Genomic DNA, 20,351 nt, shown 5'->3' with positions numbered 1-20,351 from the left:
CAGTGAAATCATGCCTGAGATACCACTCTTAGAAGCAAAAATCACAGGTCTGAGTGTATGAATGAAAATTAGGGGAATATAAAATTTTTGATTAACTGAGAATTTAAGTTGGTTACTAAATGATTACATTAACTTTTAATTTTGAGAGCAGACAGGACACATCCAGAATAATAGCAGACTTTTCTTACTGTGTTCAAGGTACAAAATAACTGTTTGAAATACCTGAATGCTTCAGGAATTCGCAACAATTTTTAAAAAGGCAAAGACTCTCAATATGCCTTTAAATCACCAAAGTACCAAAGCAGGTTTTTAAATGGTTTCCTTTCTCTCACTGAGGTATCCCAGAATTGTCTTAAAGTTATCTGCATACAAAGAACACATAAAGACTTCAAAAATTTATGTTCTCCTGTTTCCATTATGCCAACATCATCAAGCACTCTCATTCCAGAGACAAGAAAAACAGCCATCTTTTTATAACAGCAGCTATCGCCTCCTGAAGTTCCAAGAAAAAAGATGGAGATACTAGGCATCAGTTTTGTTGCAACTCATCAACACCAGATAAGACTTATCAACTAGCAGCACTAGGCACACAGAACACCTGGTGCTGCAGGCTGGAAACAGCAACACCAGCAAGATAGTTCTCAAGGGTATTCATTATTATTATATTAAATACCATCTTGTATTTCCTATTGAGATACCAAGTTCGTGTATGGCACCCGAGTGTATACATACTTAATAGTTCCATGAACACATATACTTCCCCTAAACATAGCTGAATATAGATTTTTCAGGTGTTCCTTCTCAAGTTGTATCTAATTACATCTCAGAACTCTGCCAAAGCAACAGCTGTCTCCTAAGGAAAGTAGTAATTGCAGCATGAGAATCAGGGTTGTACTTGCTTCCTGCTTTTTACAGTTACTATTCCAAAGGTGACCTCCCCCTCCTACCAAGTATACTAATATCTGGAATTTAACAGAAAAACTTACAATAAATACCTAGGAAAAAGGGAATAAATAAATAAATAAATACACACATACATAAATAAATAAATAATGCATACCAAAGCCTGAAATCCCACTGCTGGCCACTGTTATTAGGTAGATAGACAGATAGATATTCAGTAGATAGACACAGAAGATGTCTGTGACTTCTATTTCAGGCTTGCCTTAGTTTTTTCGTATCTTTTAAGAAAGCGTTTGCTCTACATTCAAAAACTAATCCAAGCCCCTATTTGCTATTAAAGACCCAAGAAAAATTTACACCTCACCAAACTTTATTAGCGATTATAACTTTCTAGTTTTACATCCCTATTTTGATGTACTAGGTCAACTATGGAAAAATAACCAAATAAAAGCAGTTTACACTACACTTCCTACCATAGTTACTACTGATGTTACAATAGCATAACTATCAGAACGGTGTCTCGTGCCACAGATTCTAGTTACAATGCAAGTGGCAGAAAACACTACACCCACATTGGTAGTAGCCTTTTTGCAACCCTTGGCAGCACTTCATTGAAGTATGAGGAGTGGTGGGAAACTTTCAAGGGGAAAAGGATAACTAAGACAAGGCAACCAGCTGCCCTTGTAATCTGCAATCAATCTTCAGAGACACTTCAGGTCATGAGAAATTTCAAGAGGACAACCCTTTCATAGTTCTCTTCCCACAGTCAGAAAAAATAACACATGGAAAAGAAATACTCCATGAAAAAGTGACTTTTTCACTAACTTTTATGGTAACTTGCATGTAAGCCAAACAATGTACAAGGGTATCAATCACTTTCCTACTTAAATGCCTTTTCAAAGTCGTGCACAAACTTATAGGCATGTTCAACCAACCCATATCAGCTGACTCATGTACTGTTTTCGGATATTGGTATCCGCAAACCTTTTACCGGATTTAGCATCATTGCCTGAGCTCAGATGACTCAGATTAAAACAATGTGAAAACATAGTTTGTTTTCATGATTAAAGTCTCCATTGGTCTTCCTGCGACAATAACAGGAAGAGCTGTACGGATCGATATGGAAGATTACTAATAGGGACTTTTCTTCTCCTATCCAGTGATATGCACGTGAAACTTTCTTAACCAGGTAATACATGTGACGCTTACCAGATCTCTGTGAAGCACCCAGTTTGCATGGAGGTAATGGATTCCATCGAGGATCTGGTAGAGTAGGGATTTAACCATAGATCTTGGCAACTGCATGGGCTTTTTATTTGCTTTTGAGGCACGGTGAAACTTGATAATATGCTAGAAATAAAACAAGCAGAAACATGAAGCATGTTATATAAGTTTTTTGTTGCAGTTTTTTTCACAAACTATTAACACTAAATAATGGAATGAAATTCAAAGATTGTTAAACTTTGCAATTGAAAGTAATAGTGATGTGCTCACAATTTTCTTAAAGTGTTTTTACTCTCTGAGTTGCTTTAAAAACACAGCTGCCAAGCTTTTGTTACTATCTAAAGACTGGCTACTTACCTTCAGTAAAGGGTCTTAAGACTTTCTCCTCCCCCCCTCCTCCCCATTTGGGATCCTCTTATCCTCAGCAGCTAGAGCAGAAACTTCCAAACCAGCAGTATCTACCAGAAAGAGGACCACATTCTGTGCTTTCACACTTTCCCTCCTCCTCTCCAAAAGCATCAGGACACTGTACTCTCAACTACTTTAGTGTTTCCCCCCTGAATCAGAAACCCAGTAAAGAGAGATTAAATAAATACTTAAATAAATTGGGAGCAGGGGGCACACAACAGGACACAACTTCAAAAACCCCACACCACATTAGGGTGAGATCATGTTCAAACATCTAAAAATGGTTATATTCTTGCTTCCAAGTTTCGGGTCTATTACTTCACTGATGATGACCAGCTAGTGTTTTTTGGATTACAGAAGTCAGTCGGCTCGTTAGAGGACAAATACCACTTGAAAACAGGGAATGCAGAAAAGGAACCCAGCATTAGTCAGTTGAAGAATGAAAAAAAAAAATTCATTAAAAGATTACTGAGATATCATGAAATATTCATAACCTAATTAATATTCATTGTAAGATCAACGTGGAGATGGTGAGTTAGGCTGGTTTTGCTACTCGGTAGAAGAAATAAAGTGGGGTGAGGCCACTCTACCTTTTCAAACCTCAGACAAGGTGGGGCTATGCAAGGCACAAACCCAATCTTAACATATTGCCATTCAGTGAACTACTAAATCTATTCGTTCTGATGAAAAAAAAGAAAAAAATCTCCTTTTTGAAGGCAATTCAAAGAAGCATCTCAGATAACAAAAGTTTTCAATTATGTGCTTTTTGAAAGACAGAAATAATAAAGGCAGTTTGCATTTTTAGTGAAAGCAATTCAAAATGCTAATTTGCAGACTGACATGACTACTAATTACCCCGTTCTTTAAACAGCATTTGCCTAGTTCAAGATCATCCCCCTCTCCAGGTTAAAGAGGTAGCTAATGGCTGTGCTTTCATTAGATCTCTGCTCCCTCCACCATCACCACCCACCAAGTCTGTCACTACTGTTCCGAATGCAAATGGTAACAGGTTAATCTCATGGTAAATGCTACCTCTGGCTGTCACCAGTTCTCTAGCTGCTGTCAAGCTGTGCTTAGCAAAGGTGTAGACAATACTGTTTAAAAAGAAATTAAAAAAAAAAAAAAATTTTTTTTAAATTTAAAAAAAAGGCTCCCACTGAGCCTTCCACACTGCATGGACAACAGTGATGGCTGAATATTTTAAAAAGTACAGAAAAGAAAGCTACATGATTATCAGTTTTTAATACCCAAATGAGCATCAGTAAACAAAACAAGAGCTTAGTACCTGATCCTTTAATTATGCAATCACTCTGAAAACTATAACGAAAAACCTCAGCGGATCATTTCCTTAGAAAAGTTTTTTCTTGTCGTATCACAAGCAGATTGCGTCAAAACTTCAACTAGGAGTCCCTGCCTTCCAGTACTGCACAATGCTCGCCAGGTAATGACCTTCCTATGTAATTACAACATGATTTATAAATCAGTAATGATACTATAAACTTCCAAATGAATACCTTTATTAATACATGGTATAAAAAAATAGAGGAGCACCAATGGGCAAAGGTCACAACACAAAGACACATAAACCCAGCCCTTTTTCAACATGCATGTAATCACTAAAAGCATAGTGTGGGGGAAGGTTTTTTCCTGCAGCAACTCATAGCAGCAGCATCCCCTTTCTTCCTCTCATTACCAAGGAACACTTAAGTGAACTTTTGAGGCAGATAATCTGCCCTTACACTGAGCTTTAGGTATGCAAGTTACCTCTAAACCAAAGCTAGTGTAACTAAATCAGCACAATGCTAAGCTAAGTTACCCAACCAGACTTGACAGCTGAGGCTTTCCACCACACCGACCAAAGCTGGCACACGTTCCAGAAGATGACAAAGCCTGCTCTTATTTGCCTCTGAAATACCACTTACACACATTTTTAAAATCATCTTGTTTTGATGCTTGCTTGTCCCAGTCAGAAAGGCTAAGAAAGCAAGCTCCTTTCTTGAAAGTTATTGAATTGCAGAAGTGAATTAAAACTGATAGTTTTAAGTAAGCATGCACTATCACTATTAGATAAAATTAAATTTCCTAATAAAGCAAATAAAAAATATTGTTGCCAACTTACTCTCCTGAAGTGTATATTTGTCAAATCAAAAACTTTATCCTATCACAGTTTAGATTCAAGAAATGAACAAAAATTAAAAACATACTGCAGGGCCAAATAATACAGGGAACTGAAAAGCTGCATTTGCCTCATGCAGTGGTTGTGACCAACTCCTACCCTCAAGTGTTTTGTAGAAAAAGCAGTTCATCCAATTTCTTGTAGGGAACTACCCACACAAAGAAAGACCAATATACATACCCAGTGCTAATCAGTAATTTTAATGGCAGTGAGCATCTAAGAAACTGAAGGGCACACCAGTACCATTATGCTAAAGGAATTTCTTAAGCAATTCTGCTGACTTTCGGAGGGTATGGAGATGTGCTCTGAGTCAAAATATTTAATACTTAAAATTCAAAACCCCAAGTGTAGAAATGGATGCAAGTAAAAGCACAAACTAGTATGTTCTTTATACAGAACTGCACTACGCAAGTGATGAGGCACTCTCTACTAGCTTCACTTCCTGAATAGTCACAAAGTACAGCCTCAAGTACAGCATATAAAGGCTATAATCTTAGACGTAATAAAGGTACGAATAACTTACAGGAATTACAGGAATTGTAACCTGTTTCCCGTTCCCTAGATGACTCCCCTAACCAGTAGGCTTCAAAACCACACTCCTCCTTTCTCTCATTCAATAAATCTTTTTGCAGAATCACAGAGCATCAAGACTGCCCCACAAGTCAGGAGTACAGATTTGAAACCTGACACATAGAATAACATTCTGCATCTCTCTCCAGGAACCAGGAGGGGCGTTTGGACACTGCAGCTTTAGGTATGCTTAAGTTCTTTGCTGAATCTTACGCCTAATGGATAACCACTAAGAATAAAGCATAAGGACTTCCACAATTCACTCAAGTCAGAGAGGAGTGTTTGTAGCAAGAAGACAGACAGAATGAAATAGCTTCAGCATTCTCCACATTTTTTTTCACTGTTGCTCTCTAATGATGACTTAATTCCCATATTCTGATAGATCACCTGGCCACAAAAGCTGGAAAATACCCAGGCACTTTCACCAAAAATTTAAGGAAGCCTTAATTGTCTGTTCCCACCATACCATGCACAATGCTACAGAACAGAAACCCACCCACACCATTATCCAGTCATAATTTAATTTAAATTAGTTCATTAGAGCACTGCAGATGCAAGCTTTCCTTCTCGTATATCTAAAAAGCTTCAAAATGAAAGAACACGTCATATGAGGCAAATGAAATTCCAAGCAATATTCAAATCTATTCAGCAAAAGTAGCCAAGTTGCTTTTCCCTTCTGCGCATCTGTATTTTCATATTCCTAAATCTTAAAAGCATGCTGACCCTGACTGGATTCCAAAACCACTGTGAGCCAATTAAGGATTCACTTTTGAAAATAAACATAATGTAAAAATATTTCTATTGCTTTTACATATTTCGTTTTAAATTCAAACAAGGCATTAACTTTGTGGCAGTGGCTTTAAGTCTATACTCTAAATAAATACTTCACCGAAGAACATTAAAGAACACAGAATGGAATTTATTAATATTCTACAAAAGTAATGAAACCTCCAGAAGCATGCTATAATTTGTTGTTTGCAATATCTGAGACTACTGGTTTTGTTTCCTCACTGCTTATTCCCAATTTCCAACTCCAAAAAATAAAATAAAATTGAGAGGAAAAACAGATGAACTGGCTTATTTCAGCAAGACCATTTCAGCTTTTGCAAAGGCAAGACCATACAAACAATAACAGAAAGAAATTAAGAGCTAAGCATTTGGAAAGAAAATGCAGTGGTGACTTATGAAACAATATTCAATCTAGTCTTCAATTGGCTTTCTATGGTACCTAATGTGTTGAGATTTATGTGAAAATTGGCTGATGAAAGAACTATGTACATTTTCTAAATCCTTCACCATAAACAATGCATGACAATATAGAACAAACTCATTTGGTTTCATGAAAACCCCTAGTATTTACCAAGCAGTTAAATAAGCATTCAAAAAGATCCTAATTTGAGCCTGCTTCAAGGAAGCCAAGCTGATGCAAACATACTCTCTGTTTGTGTGGTCTCATTCCTGATTCTGAGAATTGCTCTTCAGTATAACAGAGGTTAAAACAAACAAGTCAGACCTGGAACATCTTCATGGAAGTAAGAAGCCAGCTAAAAGAGAGATTTTATGCATGTCTGACTAAATGCAGATACAGTGTGAGGTCCCACCTAAACAGATGGGATGATTCATAGACCTCAAGGCACAAACCCCTAGAAAACCTTACTACTTGAGTTCTACTGTTTAAGGCAATGCTTGTTTCAAACTTCCATGCATCTCCACCAAATGAAAATGCAATCATGTCAACACAGATGCTTCTCCCCACTGAAATAAACTGTCTGCTCTCACACTGAAGCAAAAATCCTTCTATACAATCCCTAACCCAACCTTTGAGAATAAAACAGAATTACGTCAATGCTACAATATAAAGTAAAATCACATTTTAATATTAAAGAGATGGAAGCTTGGATGCACATTAAATCTGTGCCATGGTCAAGAGGAAGATACAGATCATACAGCTTCAAGTCCTATTTTAAACAGAAAACTATTTCCATCTTCTCTCTTCAGCAATCGATACCCAAAAAAAGGTAACTAATATTGTTGAGTGCTAAATGTAAAGCACTTAAAAGGCTATGGGAGAATAAATCAAAATCTAAAGAGGATATAAAAACTAAACACGCATTGTTTGCAAAATTTTAAAAAAAGAAGCAGCAAAGATAGATCCAACTAACCTGAGCAACACTTGTGCTGTTTCAAAAATAAATCACAGCTTCATACGGCTACATTAAGGACTCGTTTCAGACACACACACACACACAAAAAATTGTCAAGGGTATATCAAAAATAAAATTTAATAAAATCAAAAGTGGGTAAAAGTCTTTCTACAATAATCATGTAGGCTTCCAATTTTGAAAGCATTACAACAACCAGCACACAACAGCCCTTTAAAAGACAGGGAGGGGAAAAAACATACCTCGACACATTCTAAACAGCGTCAGTACATGGCCACCAAGTATCGCTCTTAGAATGTCATTAACCAAAGTGTCAAACAAAAAATCCAATTCCCAGTGACAATAAGTGAGCATTTTAAGAAACACTGAAAGGAGCTTTAATACACTAAATTTTGCTAATGCCAACTCGCTTCAAATACCTAAGCTTTGAAACACAGAGCAGATATAAACAGATTCAGCATCATTTTCCCACGTTTTGCTGGGATCTTTCCAGGTCTTCTACATCTTTCAGACCTAAATATGTCAAAATAAGTCTACACAATGATAAGAAAACCCATCAGAATTCAGCTACCCTTTCTGCAACACTCAGTATTCACACCAGTCTTCACATTAATTCTTCACACACTTCATCCTTTTTTGCACACTTGCCTCTGTCTCTGAGGTCTGTTCCTACCTGTTGTTTCCTGCAATTCTCATGCTTTCGGTACAAAAAATGAACCCACACAAAATACCCTCAAATCCCTACAACTCTGGCAGAAAAAGCAAGTTTTGTGAGTGACAAGCGCATTCTCAGAACAGACAGCTATCAGCAAGGAATGTCACTGCTCTCTGCAGGAAATCCAACCACCACTTTAGTGTCAAAAAAAACCCATCCATTATATTTGGAAAGGATAAATCATGCTGTAAAGACTTTCAGTAATAGTGGCTGACAATAAAAATTGTAACTTTAAAGAAAACAAAACCTATGCTAGCACACTCCTTTCTATGCCAGCAAATCTTAAATTCTTCTGCCAGCTAGCACAATCCTATATTGCTAAATATGCACACTGTAGAGCAGTGTGAACAAAGAATTACCTAGTGGAGCAGGACTGAATTAGAACAAAAACATATACATGATTATAGAAAATTAACAGAGATAAAAAATAACACTGCTACGCTAAGTATTTCTATGTATGTAAAAACTGCTCTTGATCAAGTAGCATCTGAATTATCCTCAAGGGTAAGAGCTAAACTGAAGCTTAGTGGAAGAATTATAACTGGTTACACCATACTTGAGGAATACTTTAAAAATCGGATCTATTAGAAAACATCCACATGATTTAACAAATGTGCAGGTTTATTGCACAAATCAGTATGCAACACCCACACAATTTCATTTAGCATTTAAGAACATTACTCAAAATGTTGTTAGCTCAAATTACGTACATTTATTTGCATATTGAGAGAGTTAGGTAGTCCTAGGAAATTCACATGTAGGAAGAATATTTTCTATTTTCCATTATTTGATTATTATTTTTAGGTACATTTGGCTATGCTATAATCTCTATCCTACATTCTTAAAAAACAGAATATATATGTAACAAGTGTTTCACATAATACAAAGCCAGTCTGGCCATATATTTTTGTTACTATCAATCGTAATTTCAAGCTGAATTTTACTCCATGTTTCTTAGCGGTATGTGCTGCTAAGCAGTTAGTTATTATTAGATTGCAGTGAACTGTTAACAAGAAAGAAACATTCAACCAAACCTAAAAAAAAAACAAAAAAAACAAACCCAAACCAACCCATATAATGGTTATATGGTCTTGGATAGTGAATGTATCATCACATACAATATTATCAAATCATAGTTAATTTACTTACTCACTTATTAAGTGACCAACAATAGTTCTTATGGCTATAAAACAGATTCAACACATTTTACTGTGATAAAAGTGTCACTGTTTTTCAGAATGAAATGACAAAAAGAAAAAGAGTAATCCAGAAGCTTCTGATTTCAGTTACAACAGAAATCTCCAGAAAAGGGGATGTTAAAGCTTTGAAGTTACACACACATATTAAATGAGTCAGCGAATTAACTCTGTACCATAGCTTAAAAAGTGGATACCCTATCAATTCAGAATATATAAAAAAAGAGAGTTACAAAAATGTTGTTTAAAATCAAAAATTAAAAATATAGAGACTATGGAGTTGAAGATATTGAATGTGTGATTATCTGCATTACAAAAAGGAAAATGTGTGCTTCAGAAAGTATTTGAAATACTTAAAATCTGATGCTGTAAAAGTATAGGAGAGTAGCTTGGAACAAAAGAAAAGCTCTATTATTATAACCTATCCGGTGGGTAAAAGTACAACAAACAGTTGACCTCCAGAGAAGATCTCATTTGTATCAAACTTTTCTTAAAATCCATTTAATTAATTATCAAGCATTTAATGTATTTTATAGAAATTTGAATAATTGAAGTGCATAAGCTTTATATAGAAAGTTCTGGACAGCAGTATACAACTTAAGACCAAGTTAAATAAGAACATACATGAAAGTTAAATAGGAAAAAAGTTATACCCTAGTTGTAAAACAGCAAAAATTCATGCATGTAAAACAACCTTTTTTTTTTTTAAAAAAAAAAGGAAAAAAAAAGGTCAAAAATTAACATAACAGAAAAATACCATTATCAGTAGAACGAATTACACTTTTTCTTGGAAAGATTTAATCCATGCATAGTTTTGTAAGACTTTAAAGTCCTAACTGTGCACTGAAAAATGTAACTTTAAAAAATGGGATCAATTTGATCTGTTGACTTAAGATGAATTCAGCTATGTGTTAACTGAATTACTTTTTTTTTGTAATTCTGTATCTTTCAACATGAATTAATCAAGGCAGAAAACCTGGATACAATTTGAATTAAAAGCATCCAAGACCTTACAAGTAGATACTAAAAAAGGCATGTCCCTCAGAAGGGAAGGAACAGGAAATGGTTCTGTGGCTATGAACATCTGAAGCTCAAAGTTTCAGACAATTGGAATATAAAGGTATGAGACCGAAGCAAGTTACCAAGAATTAAGAAAGAATGTGGCCTATCATGTATGAGATGTTCTGTGACATCTGTGGACATACACATTTTTAACCTTCCACCGGATGCTCTTTTTTGCACTGAAGTATAAGCTAAGAAATCTTGCATTCATTTCATAGCAGGAGCATATATAAGCAGCGATGACAGTGTAGACAATACACTATAAATGAACATATGTGGTACATCCAACAGTCTAAGAACTTTATCAGCTGACAGAGACTAATAACCAAGAAAAATCATAAGGAAGTCATTTGTGGATTACACTAAGAATGTTGGTAATTAAATTAAACTTGAGTTATAAATCGACTGGTCAAAAATATTTGTCTATTCTTTATTGTAATCTCATGAATGGCTTTGCATTGTTTTGCATAATGTAACTTGAGAAGTGATGAAGGAAAAGTCATGGTCTTAGTTATTAAACACTGAATATCTTTAAGGGAAGGACAACGTAATACATCTTCATCAGTACCTGTCACTTAGTTCAAATTAGCATAGCTTTCTTCATCCCTTGGTAATGCTATTAAACAGAAGTTACACCAAATTATAAAGTATGCAGCTATCTATACTCAAATTTCAGATCTGAGCAGTCTAATCCTTGAGAATTAAATACAAAGTAAAAAAGAAAAAAAAAAAAGTTCTTGCTCACCATAAAAGAACTTTTTAATAAGCTTAACTGGCACCATCACGTTTCCTCATTAGAATGGGACTTTTTTTTTTTTAGTATTACAACATGAACAGAATAAGATAGCATCTAATATAGTTTATTCATCTCTTGCCAAATGTTTCCAGTACAGAAGCTGAAAAATGTAATGATTTTAATTAATCTCATGTTTGCAAGTGATTAGCATTTACTCTTCTCATTGAAGCCAATAGGAGTCACTAAAGCTGGGCAGCTTTGAAAAGAAGGATGATTCCCATACTTACAGATAGATTTTGCTAAGTAACTCTAAGCTACCTACATTTGAAACTGTTGGTCTCTGGAAATCTAAATCTCTCTAGTGACAGCACATCCAACCTTCCAAAACTTAAACCCTTCTAAACTGATACCCACAGTGAATAGAATTATTATTGTGTTTATGTAGTGCTGGGGGAGCACACGGTACTAAGCAATAACAAAATGTGCCAATCCCCTACTACAATTTCTACCCCAAAGAGCTGAAAGGGTGCAAGCTATAAAGCACAGGAAATGCAAAACACAATACAACACAGACAGAATGACAAGTGGTTGTTATTACTGAAATGCGTTACAAAATTAAGTGGATTTTGAGGAGTTTTTGAAGGAGGATAGTGAAGGATCTTTACGTACGTTAATTGGGAGGCTGTTCCATGTGTAGGAGGCAGCGTGGAAAAAGACACAAAGTTGGGAGTGAGCAAAAGAGACAAAAGGGGAATTAAGAGCGATGCTTGGGAAGTGCTGACAGTAAAGGAAATGAAGACCAAGTTTAAGCCAGAACCAAGAATGCCTTGAACATGGCTAACTTTATGCAAGGGAGGAAAAAGAATTCCTGGCAAAGGCTTAAGAAGCAAGGAAACATGGGCTATTATACAGGAAAGGAGAAATGATTTGTGTAGCATGTACCAAAGAAAAAAAATAATAAAAGAGCATTAAGAAGTGGGAGACCAGTTCACATCAAATAACTAGCGTAACAAACATTTCAGTCTCAAACAATAGAAAATAATTAACTTCTCCGTGATTATGACTAAAACCCAGCCAGATGTGAGGAGTGGTAAGAACATTAGACTGCAGTCAGTCTTTATCTAAAGCTGTTAATCATGTGAAAAATCACCACACACTGTAAAAAACACACACCCAAAATAAATTCAAATGGAAAAGGTTAGAAAAAAAGGTGTTTTAAACATGCCATTCAATGTAGCAGTTCAATGTGTTTGTTGTGATTGTTCTATAAAATGCGTAAACTCATTTGATGCACAAATAAATTCTGTCCATACGGGGTTTTAGCTGCTGCATTCTTATTCATCATCACTGTCACCAGTTATGAGAAATACACAAACTCTCAGCATACACTAAACTTTGGTGAAGAAAATTTCTAAAATACAAAGCTACTACATTTGAAAAATCAAATGATATTTTCAAAGCATAGGAAAGGGAATGAAATACCATGTCTTTACTTGTTCTGAGCCAGAAGTACCTTTTTACACGGTCTAAATTTATTTTCCTTCCAGATTACAAATTTGTGTCATTTACAGGCACACATTAATCAGGTCTTGAGAGCTAAGTATAAAAAAAACCTGACCAATTTGTTAATAATGTTAGTAAAAGCAACTTCTATATTACTGAAGCTTTAAAAAAACGATACTGGAATTAACATTGCCAATTCCTCTCCTTGCCGGTATTTTCAAAGGAATTACAAGCATATCGATTGTTCTTAGTGTTTCGTTTCTTTTGGGTTTAAGCACAAATCCAGGTCCAAGCAACTCATACCTTATCAGTAAGTGTGGAGCTTAAATATTTGTACCTCAGTTCAACTCATGATGTCATTGATGTCCAACAGATTATATCAAACCATATTTTGCTGGAAACTTAAACATGGACATACTCTTGTTCCACACAGTGATACTTCATTAGTAGGCCAAATTAGCAGGGCTTACTTATTTTCTTTCCACTCATACTGTCGCAAATTTACTGTTCAGAATTAGATGATTGAATGTTGGTCATTTCCACTGTACCTCAGTGAGAGGACTCAGTAAAGCAGTCTCTCCTTGTTTTCTTTGTGTGTGTGCATGTAAGTATGTGCAAAACTGCAGAAAAAACAGAAAATATCAAATATATTTCCAAACTCTAGTTTAGAAGGTCTCAATTTAGGAATGCTTTCCTTAAGTCCATTTAGAGCTTGTAGAAAAATTCTTTTAGCTTCAAAATATGATTTGACTTTAAAAAAATTTACATAGCCTTTCACAGGTTTTTAAAACGTACAAATAACAGGATGTCAGTTAGACCTTTAATTACAGAGAAAGAAATACTGTATCTCTGCGCTATATGAACATACGCCATATACATGTCACTTTGAAACAGATTATATTACACTATCTCAAACACTCAGGGAAATCTCTACTTACCCACAGATCATGTTCAGCATAATCAAACAGCAGCCAAACCTTTCTGTCACTATGAGAAAGGAAAACCTTCTGCAATGCAATCACGTTAGGGTGCTTCAACTCTCGTAAAAGCTGCAGAGAAATAGAGAAGCTCTTGTTACTTCTGTGCTTGTGAAGAAAACACAACAAAACAAGTCTTAGCACAAATAGCAAATGAGTAATGCTAAAACACGCCCTAGAAGAGCCATCACTGATTGAGTACCTTATCTTCAGAAAGGTCAAAATCAGGATATACACAGCCTCTGTGGCATGGATTGCTGCTCTGCCAACACAGCTGACCCTGAACCAGCCACCTTTGTCCCATACTCAGCATACAGCTATCCATCCCACGTGCCCTCAGCTTCTATTTTTTGTTTCTAAGATGCTATTACACACAAACATAACCATTATCAAAGGTGAACACCCAGATTTGAGTATGTCAGAATGAAGCTTATGCAGCTGGTCCAGTTCTTTGTGCGGATAACACAATTCTTGATCACCACGTAATTACTGTATTACTGACAATTTGTTTTGCGTTGGATCCCTGTCTGACTTGCCTTGAAGTCCCCTGGGTTGTTGCTCTCAGAACATAAGGGCATTTTCAAAGGAAGGTTTACCAAAACCATTTTTCTAATGGTTGTTGCAGCTACTATCCTGTAATCCAGAAATAAACCCAAGCTTATTTACTGGTTGCCAGAATGAAAACTAGGCCTCATGACTAATTAGACAGCACATTAAAAGAGGCACCACTGTTGAAGTCATCCTTCTGCCAGATTAAATCAGTCTCAGGAGGAGTTGGGAAGCAGTAGTCCCAAAAACATAATTTCCATGAAATCGCTTTTTTTTTTCCCCTCCATACTGCCATCTCTAGAATGATTGATCACTTCTGTTTTATCTGTAAATTGCTTGCATCTGCAGGACTAGTATATAAATTGCCAAGAATTAATTTATAATGGCAAAACAGTAAATGGAGTAGGTTCCAAGGCACATTTGAGAGAAATTAATCTTCCCCTTTCTCACCTGACAGAAAAAGACTCAATACATTTATTTGGGGGGAAAAATAAGGAAAAGGATTAATTTGAAATTATATTATCCTTTTTCTATATAGATATCTGTCAACACAAGAAATCTTCTAAAGAATGTTACAACTGCTTAAATCTATTCCACTTTTCAGAACATTAAATCAATTAAATAATTTTTCTCCCATGTAGGAAATGTTTTCTTCTTTTTATTTGTTCCTCTCCCAAACACTGAGCATTTCTAGCTGTAAAAGAAAGAAATTTCTCCCTAATGAACTGATCAATAGTCATGTCCAGGTACCACTTATGAGACAGAGTTATAATTTTGCCACTTAACAAATCATAGCAACGTGCAGAATTATAAACTAACAGAACGCTGTAGACTGAAACCATTTCTTTGACATGCATCAAGAGATGTTGCTTGTCTTTAATAATATTAAAAACTTTTTCAGTAGGGAACGTGATGCTGATGCCTTTTTTCTTGGCTTTTTTAATAAATAGGATCTCTCAATTTAGGATAATTTTAACTAAAAACCATTATAGTAGGCATATTATTTTTTTTAATTGCTATTAGATTTTTCTTAAAGATAGTGTTGGCAGCAATAGCAACATAAAATAATTCCAAATTGTTGATGGTTTTTAGGGAGGGAAAAAAAAAGCGCATTCTCTCAAAATAATAAAATAAGTAAAACTTTGCAGTAGGAAACAGCCAAAGAGTATATAGTTCTATACCAAATGCTAGCATACAGTAAACAAGTTAACAGAAATATTATATCGAGCATAAGGTTAAAAAGAATGCCTGAAGTGTTGTGCATTTTCAGAAAGGTGGTATATGAAAACAAGACAGGAATATGTATACTCTGCAGCTCTCAAGCATCTCTGCTCACACCATGATACACAGAGAAAGCAGTGTGTACACAGCAGTGGTCACCATTTATCAGAACAGCCTGATTAATAAATGAAACCCGAAATCTCTCCTTTTCATGCAAACTAGTGCAAAAGGATACTTTCTTATTAAAGCGGTACATTTCTTATCCAGAACAATGACATACACTCATTTTCAATGAGTAAGTTATTTCTAATGAATTATTCTCCTTTCTCATTCAACACAGATGACACAACAAGCACCTTTCTCCAAACCCAGCATTTTTCACACAACAGAATCAAATTATTAGTGGTATGATCTTAAATGGCGACTTTTGCAAAAAACATGAGAACATGAGGAAGAGATCATTATGTCACTTTTATACTACACGTGTTGAATTTCTAACAGCGAACATCTGTATCTGAACTGAAGCTGAAGAATAGAGTGCTCTAAGGCCAACAAACAGGCTCTGCAAAAAAGTTCTGAGGCTCTATTTTTCAGCTACTGGAGCACTGGTTACAGTTGCAGCCACAAACGGCAAGAACCAGATTAACAAAGTCTGATTCGCAGGTTACAGGCACACTCTCTACTCACCTGCTTCTCGAGTCTTCTCTGCTCAGAAAAGCTAGCAATAATTCATTTTCAATAAGACATGTTGTAAATTAACATGTTAAAAGCAATATGGTTATTTTTAAAGTTGCAATCTAGAAGATGCCAAGATGTTCCCAACACATTAATCATAGTGGCTACATTAGCCTTATAAAATAATAATTTTTTTCTCTCAAAAAGAGCAGTTACAAACCAAAACATTTCAGAGACATGAATGCTCACCACAACACAGCTTTTCTAATAGTTATATTTAAGATATTCATAATTTATTCAGAACATTTATGGACTTGATTCCCCAACTTAAACTCATTCTGTAATTATTTATACACCAACCAATTTTAAACACTAGACTGAAACTCGCCAAATCATCTTCTTCCATCTAACAGTGTGTAACAGAAAATACTGATTAAGTTATTAAGAATATTTTTAAAAGTTTTTGTGTTATCAATTCTGTACTCCAGCAGATGAACACATTTGTAATCAAGGAAGAAGGCAACTAAAATTTTATGGTTTTCTCATGTGTCTAGCTTAAGTGAATGCTTTAGCACTTATGTATAGTAATTCTGGAAGTGCTTTTGTAGTTTCAGCAAACAGACCTTTATACCTTCTTCTACTGCTGAGCCACAACCCCAATGTAACAGGATGACGTAAGAAATTTCATGTAAAGTAGATAGATGCAAGTGGAAAGAAGTGGTGCACATGCAAACCAGAATGGCTTTAAACAGCTTTGTTACATTCTGGCCATCATGACTGGTATTACTGCAGCAGCGAGTGCTCCAGCAGCAGGAGCCAGACCAAGGAAACGCCAGATCCAGAGTTCAACGCACTGAGTCAAGAATTGGAGCTCTGCTCTAGCTACACTGCACTTGCAACGGTGCTAGACACCAACTAGATGAGATCAGAAACGAAAGCTTAGGGTACAAGTAACCAGCACAAGTCACAAACAGAAAAATTGGTCAGATTTATGCCTAAAAATAACCTCATCTAGAGACACGACTACAGCAGAAGAGAGGGTGACCACAGGGACTGAACTGATGTTATCCACAGGTACATAAAGAGTAGAGATGAGCAGAGTATTCAAAAAGCATCAGAAAGATGCTATCAGAAAGGAATATAGAGTAGAACTAAACACACAGATATGGAAATCAAGAGACAGCAAACCTGAGACAGGTGTTTTGACAAGTATTGATCTAAGGTTTAGCTAAAAGAAGCCAGAGATTTCGGAAACAGTATTTTCCTTAAAGCAGACAGGCGGAAGCCAATTGTGTGAAAACATGAGGATGTATTTAAAGCTACTTGCATCATGGTTGTATCAACTACCTACTCTCATGACTTTTACATTTGACTAGAATTTTGCCAATATTTAACTTCTACAGCAATCACCTAACTGTATTGTCATTAATTTTTGTCTAAATGGCTTAAAAATCACATATTGCCTTAAAGGATGTCAGAGCAGCACTCAGTTCTTCAGCTAACCCTAATCTTGAAAACAAAACAAAAACAACTCATCTCATGCTAGTTTGTCACTTGTGCTTTTCCACCAGCTTCTGCTGTGAAGGCCTGAGGGTTCCTATAGCTTTTGTGCAGGCTGAAAACAAACCTGACTTCAAATTCTTCAAATAAGGGAGCAAAAGAACTAACTTTTAAATATCTTGTCCAAATAGGAGATATCGGGCAGAAGTGGGGGAAGGAGTGGTGTCATAAGACTTAGTTAGGTGAGACTTTAGCTTAATCTAATGGCTCACCTTCCAGTTTCGCCCTTCCACTACTCCCTTTATTAGCTAGTTGTCATGCACCTTTTCCTGAAATGGTTGAACTTCTGTTGAACACCAAAAATGTGCATTTTAGTCCTAGCTATAAGCCCAAGGACCATGTCAGAGACATGGAAAATCATTGCCTACAGCTTTTCTGCACTACAGATTGCCATATAAATATTAAACATACAAAACAGAAAAATGAAAGCTAATACCAATTTTTCTTAGGTGTTGTGCAGAAGCAAATCAGTTTGGAGACTTGGTTAATTCAAGTCTAAAAATAGCAAGGAGAAATTAATATACTGTCCTAGTAACTGAACGATTCCAGAGTACCTGAAAAAAATTTATTGCACGTTTACACCCGTACATAAAAAAACTACTAGAATTTATTACAAAGTGAACAGAGCATCATCTTTTAATAGTTATTTACCTTACTGTTCCGCTATAATTTTAGTCACATCATACCCAACTTGCAGTAAAATGCTAATAAAAGCCTGTCTCTCAGGTGAGTTCCAGTTTCATAGAATCATAGAATCATAGAATCCTTAGGGTTGGAAAGGACCTTAAGATCATCTAGTTCCAACCCCCTGCCATGGGCAGGGACACATCACACTAAACCCCATATCACCCAAGGCTTCGTCCAACCTGGTTTTGAACATGGCCAGGGATGGAGCATTCACAACCTTCCTGGGCAACCTATTCCAGTGCTTCAACACACTAACAGGAAAGAATTTCCTCCTTATATCCAATCTAAACTTCCCCTGAGTTTTAACCCCTTACCCCTTGTCCTACCACTACAGTCGCTAATGAAGAGTCCCTCTCCAGCATCCCTATAGACCCCTTTCAGATACTGGAAGGCTGCTATGAGGTCTCCATGCAGCCTTCTCTCCTCCAGGCTGAACAGCCCCAACTTCCTCAGCCTGTCTTCATACGGGAGGCGCTCCAGTCCCCTGATCATCCTCATGGCCCTTCTCTGGACTTGTTCCAACAGTTCCATGTCCTTTTTATGTTGAGGACACCAGAACTGCACACAATACTCCAGGTGAGGTCTCACGAGAGCAGAGTAGAGGGGCAGGATCACCTCCTTCAACCTGCTGGTCACGCTCCTTTTGATGCGGCCCAGGATACGGCTGGCTTTCTGGGCTGTGAGCGCACACTGAAGCCAGCTCATGTTCATTTTCTCATCAATCATCACCCCCAAGTCCTTCTCCGCAGGGCTGCTCTGAATCTCTTCTCTGACCAACCTGTAGCTGTACCTGGGATTGCTCCGACCCAGGTGTAGGGCCTTGCACTTGGCATGGTTAAACTTCATGAGGTTGGCATCAGCCCACCTCACAAGTGTGTCAAGGTCCCTCTGGATGGCATTCCTTCCCTCCAGCCTATCAACCGAACCACACAGCTTGCTGTCATTGGCAAACTTGCTGAGGGAGCACTCAATCCCACTGTCCATGTCACCGACAAAGATGTTGAACAAGATCGGTCCCAACACCAATCCCTGAGGGACACCACTCGTTACTGGTCTCCAGCCGGACATTGAGCCATTGACCACAATTCTTTGTGTGCGGCCATCCAGCCAGTTCTTTATCCACCGAGTGGTCCATCCATCAAATTGATGTCTCTCCAATTTAGAGACAAGGATGTCATGCAGGACAATGTAGAACACTTTGCACAAGTCCAGGTAGATGACATCAACTGTTCTACCCCTGTCCATCAGTTCCGTAGCCCCATCATAGAAGGCCACCAAACTGGTCAGGCAGGATTTCCCCTTAGTGAAGCCATGCTGGCTGTCACCAAGTACCTTGTTGTTTTTCATGTGCCTTAGCATGCCTTCCAGGAGAATCTGCTCCAAGATTTTGCCAGGCACAGAGGTGAGACTGACTGGTCTGTAATTCCCCGCGTCATCCATTTTCCCCTCCTTGAAAATGGGGGTTATATTTCCCTTTTTCCATTGCTGGGAACTTCACCTGACTGCCATGATTTCTCAAATATGATGGACAGCGGCTTCACAACTTCATTCGCCAGCTCCTTCAGGACCCGTGGATGGATCTCATCGGGACCCATGGACTTCTGCACATTCAGATTTTTAAGATGGTCTCGAACCAGTTCCTCTCCTACAGTGGGTGCAAGGTCTTCATTCTCACAGTCCCTGCATCTGCCTTCCAAGACTTGGGTGGTTTGGTGAGAGCTTTTGCCAGTGAAGACCGAGGCAAAGAAGTCATTCAGAACCTCAGCCTTCTCCAAATCCTGTGTAGCCAGTTCTCCCGAGAGCTTCCTGAGGGGGCCTACGTTCTCCCCAGTCTGTTTTTTATTTGCTATGTACCTGTAGAATCCCTTCCTGTTATCTTTAATGCTTCTAGCTAAGTTTAATTCTAACTGGGCCTTAGCTTTCCTAACCTGTCCCTAGCTTCCTGGACAACATCCCTGTATTCTTCCCATGCCACCTGTCCTTGCTTCCACTTATTATAAGCCTCTTCTTTCATTTGAATTTTCCTC

At 37.1% G+C, this 20,351-nt stretch overlaps 1 protein-coding gene across 2 annotated transcripts in view; it reads right to left on the bottom strand.

The window, feature by feature from the left end:
* Positions 1 to 20,351, bottom strand: part of CDK19 (cyclin dependent kinase 19) — a 136,031-nt gene that overhangs the window by 57,523 nt on the left and 58,157 nt on the right. For both annotated transcript variants that reach the window (XM_061460118.1, XM_061460119.1), the window contains exons 3-4: positions 13,594 to 13,704; positions 2,113 to 2,253 (exon numbers count right to left, since the gene is read on the bottom strand). In XM_061460118.1, the coding sequence (XP_061316102.1) occupies positions 2,113 to 2,253; positions 13,594 to 13,704 (252 nt within the window). The remainder of the gene's footprint in view (positions 1 to 2,112; positions 2,254 to 13,593; positions 13,705 to 20,351) is intronic.

This window comes from Pezoporus flaviventris, unplaced genomic scaffold (assembly GCF_033815535.1).
Source record: "Pezoporus flaviventris isolate CSIRO_AGI_PZ_B2104156 unplaced genomic scaffold, CSIRO_AGI_Pfla_v1 ptg000031l, whole genome shotgun sequence".
Classification (NCBI taxonomy): domain Eukaryota; kingdom Metazoa; phylum Chordata; class Aves; order Psittaciformes; family Psittacidae; genus Pezoporus; species Pezoporus flaviventris.
The sequence above is the reverse complement of the archived record's forward strand: the minus strand, read 5'-3'. Positions and strand labels throughout refer to the sequence as shown.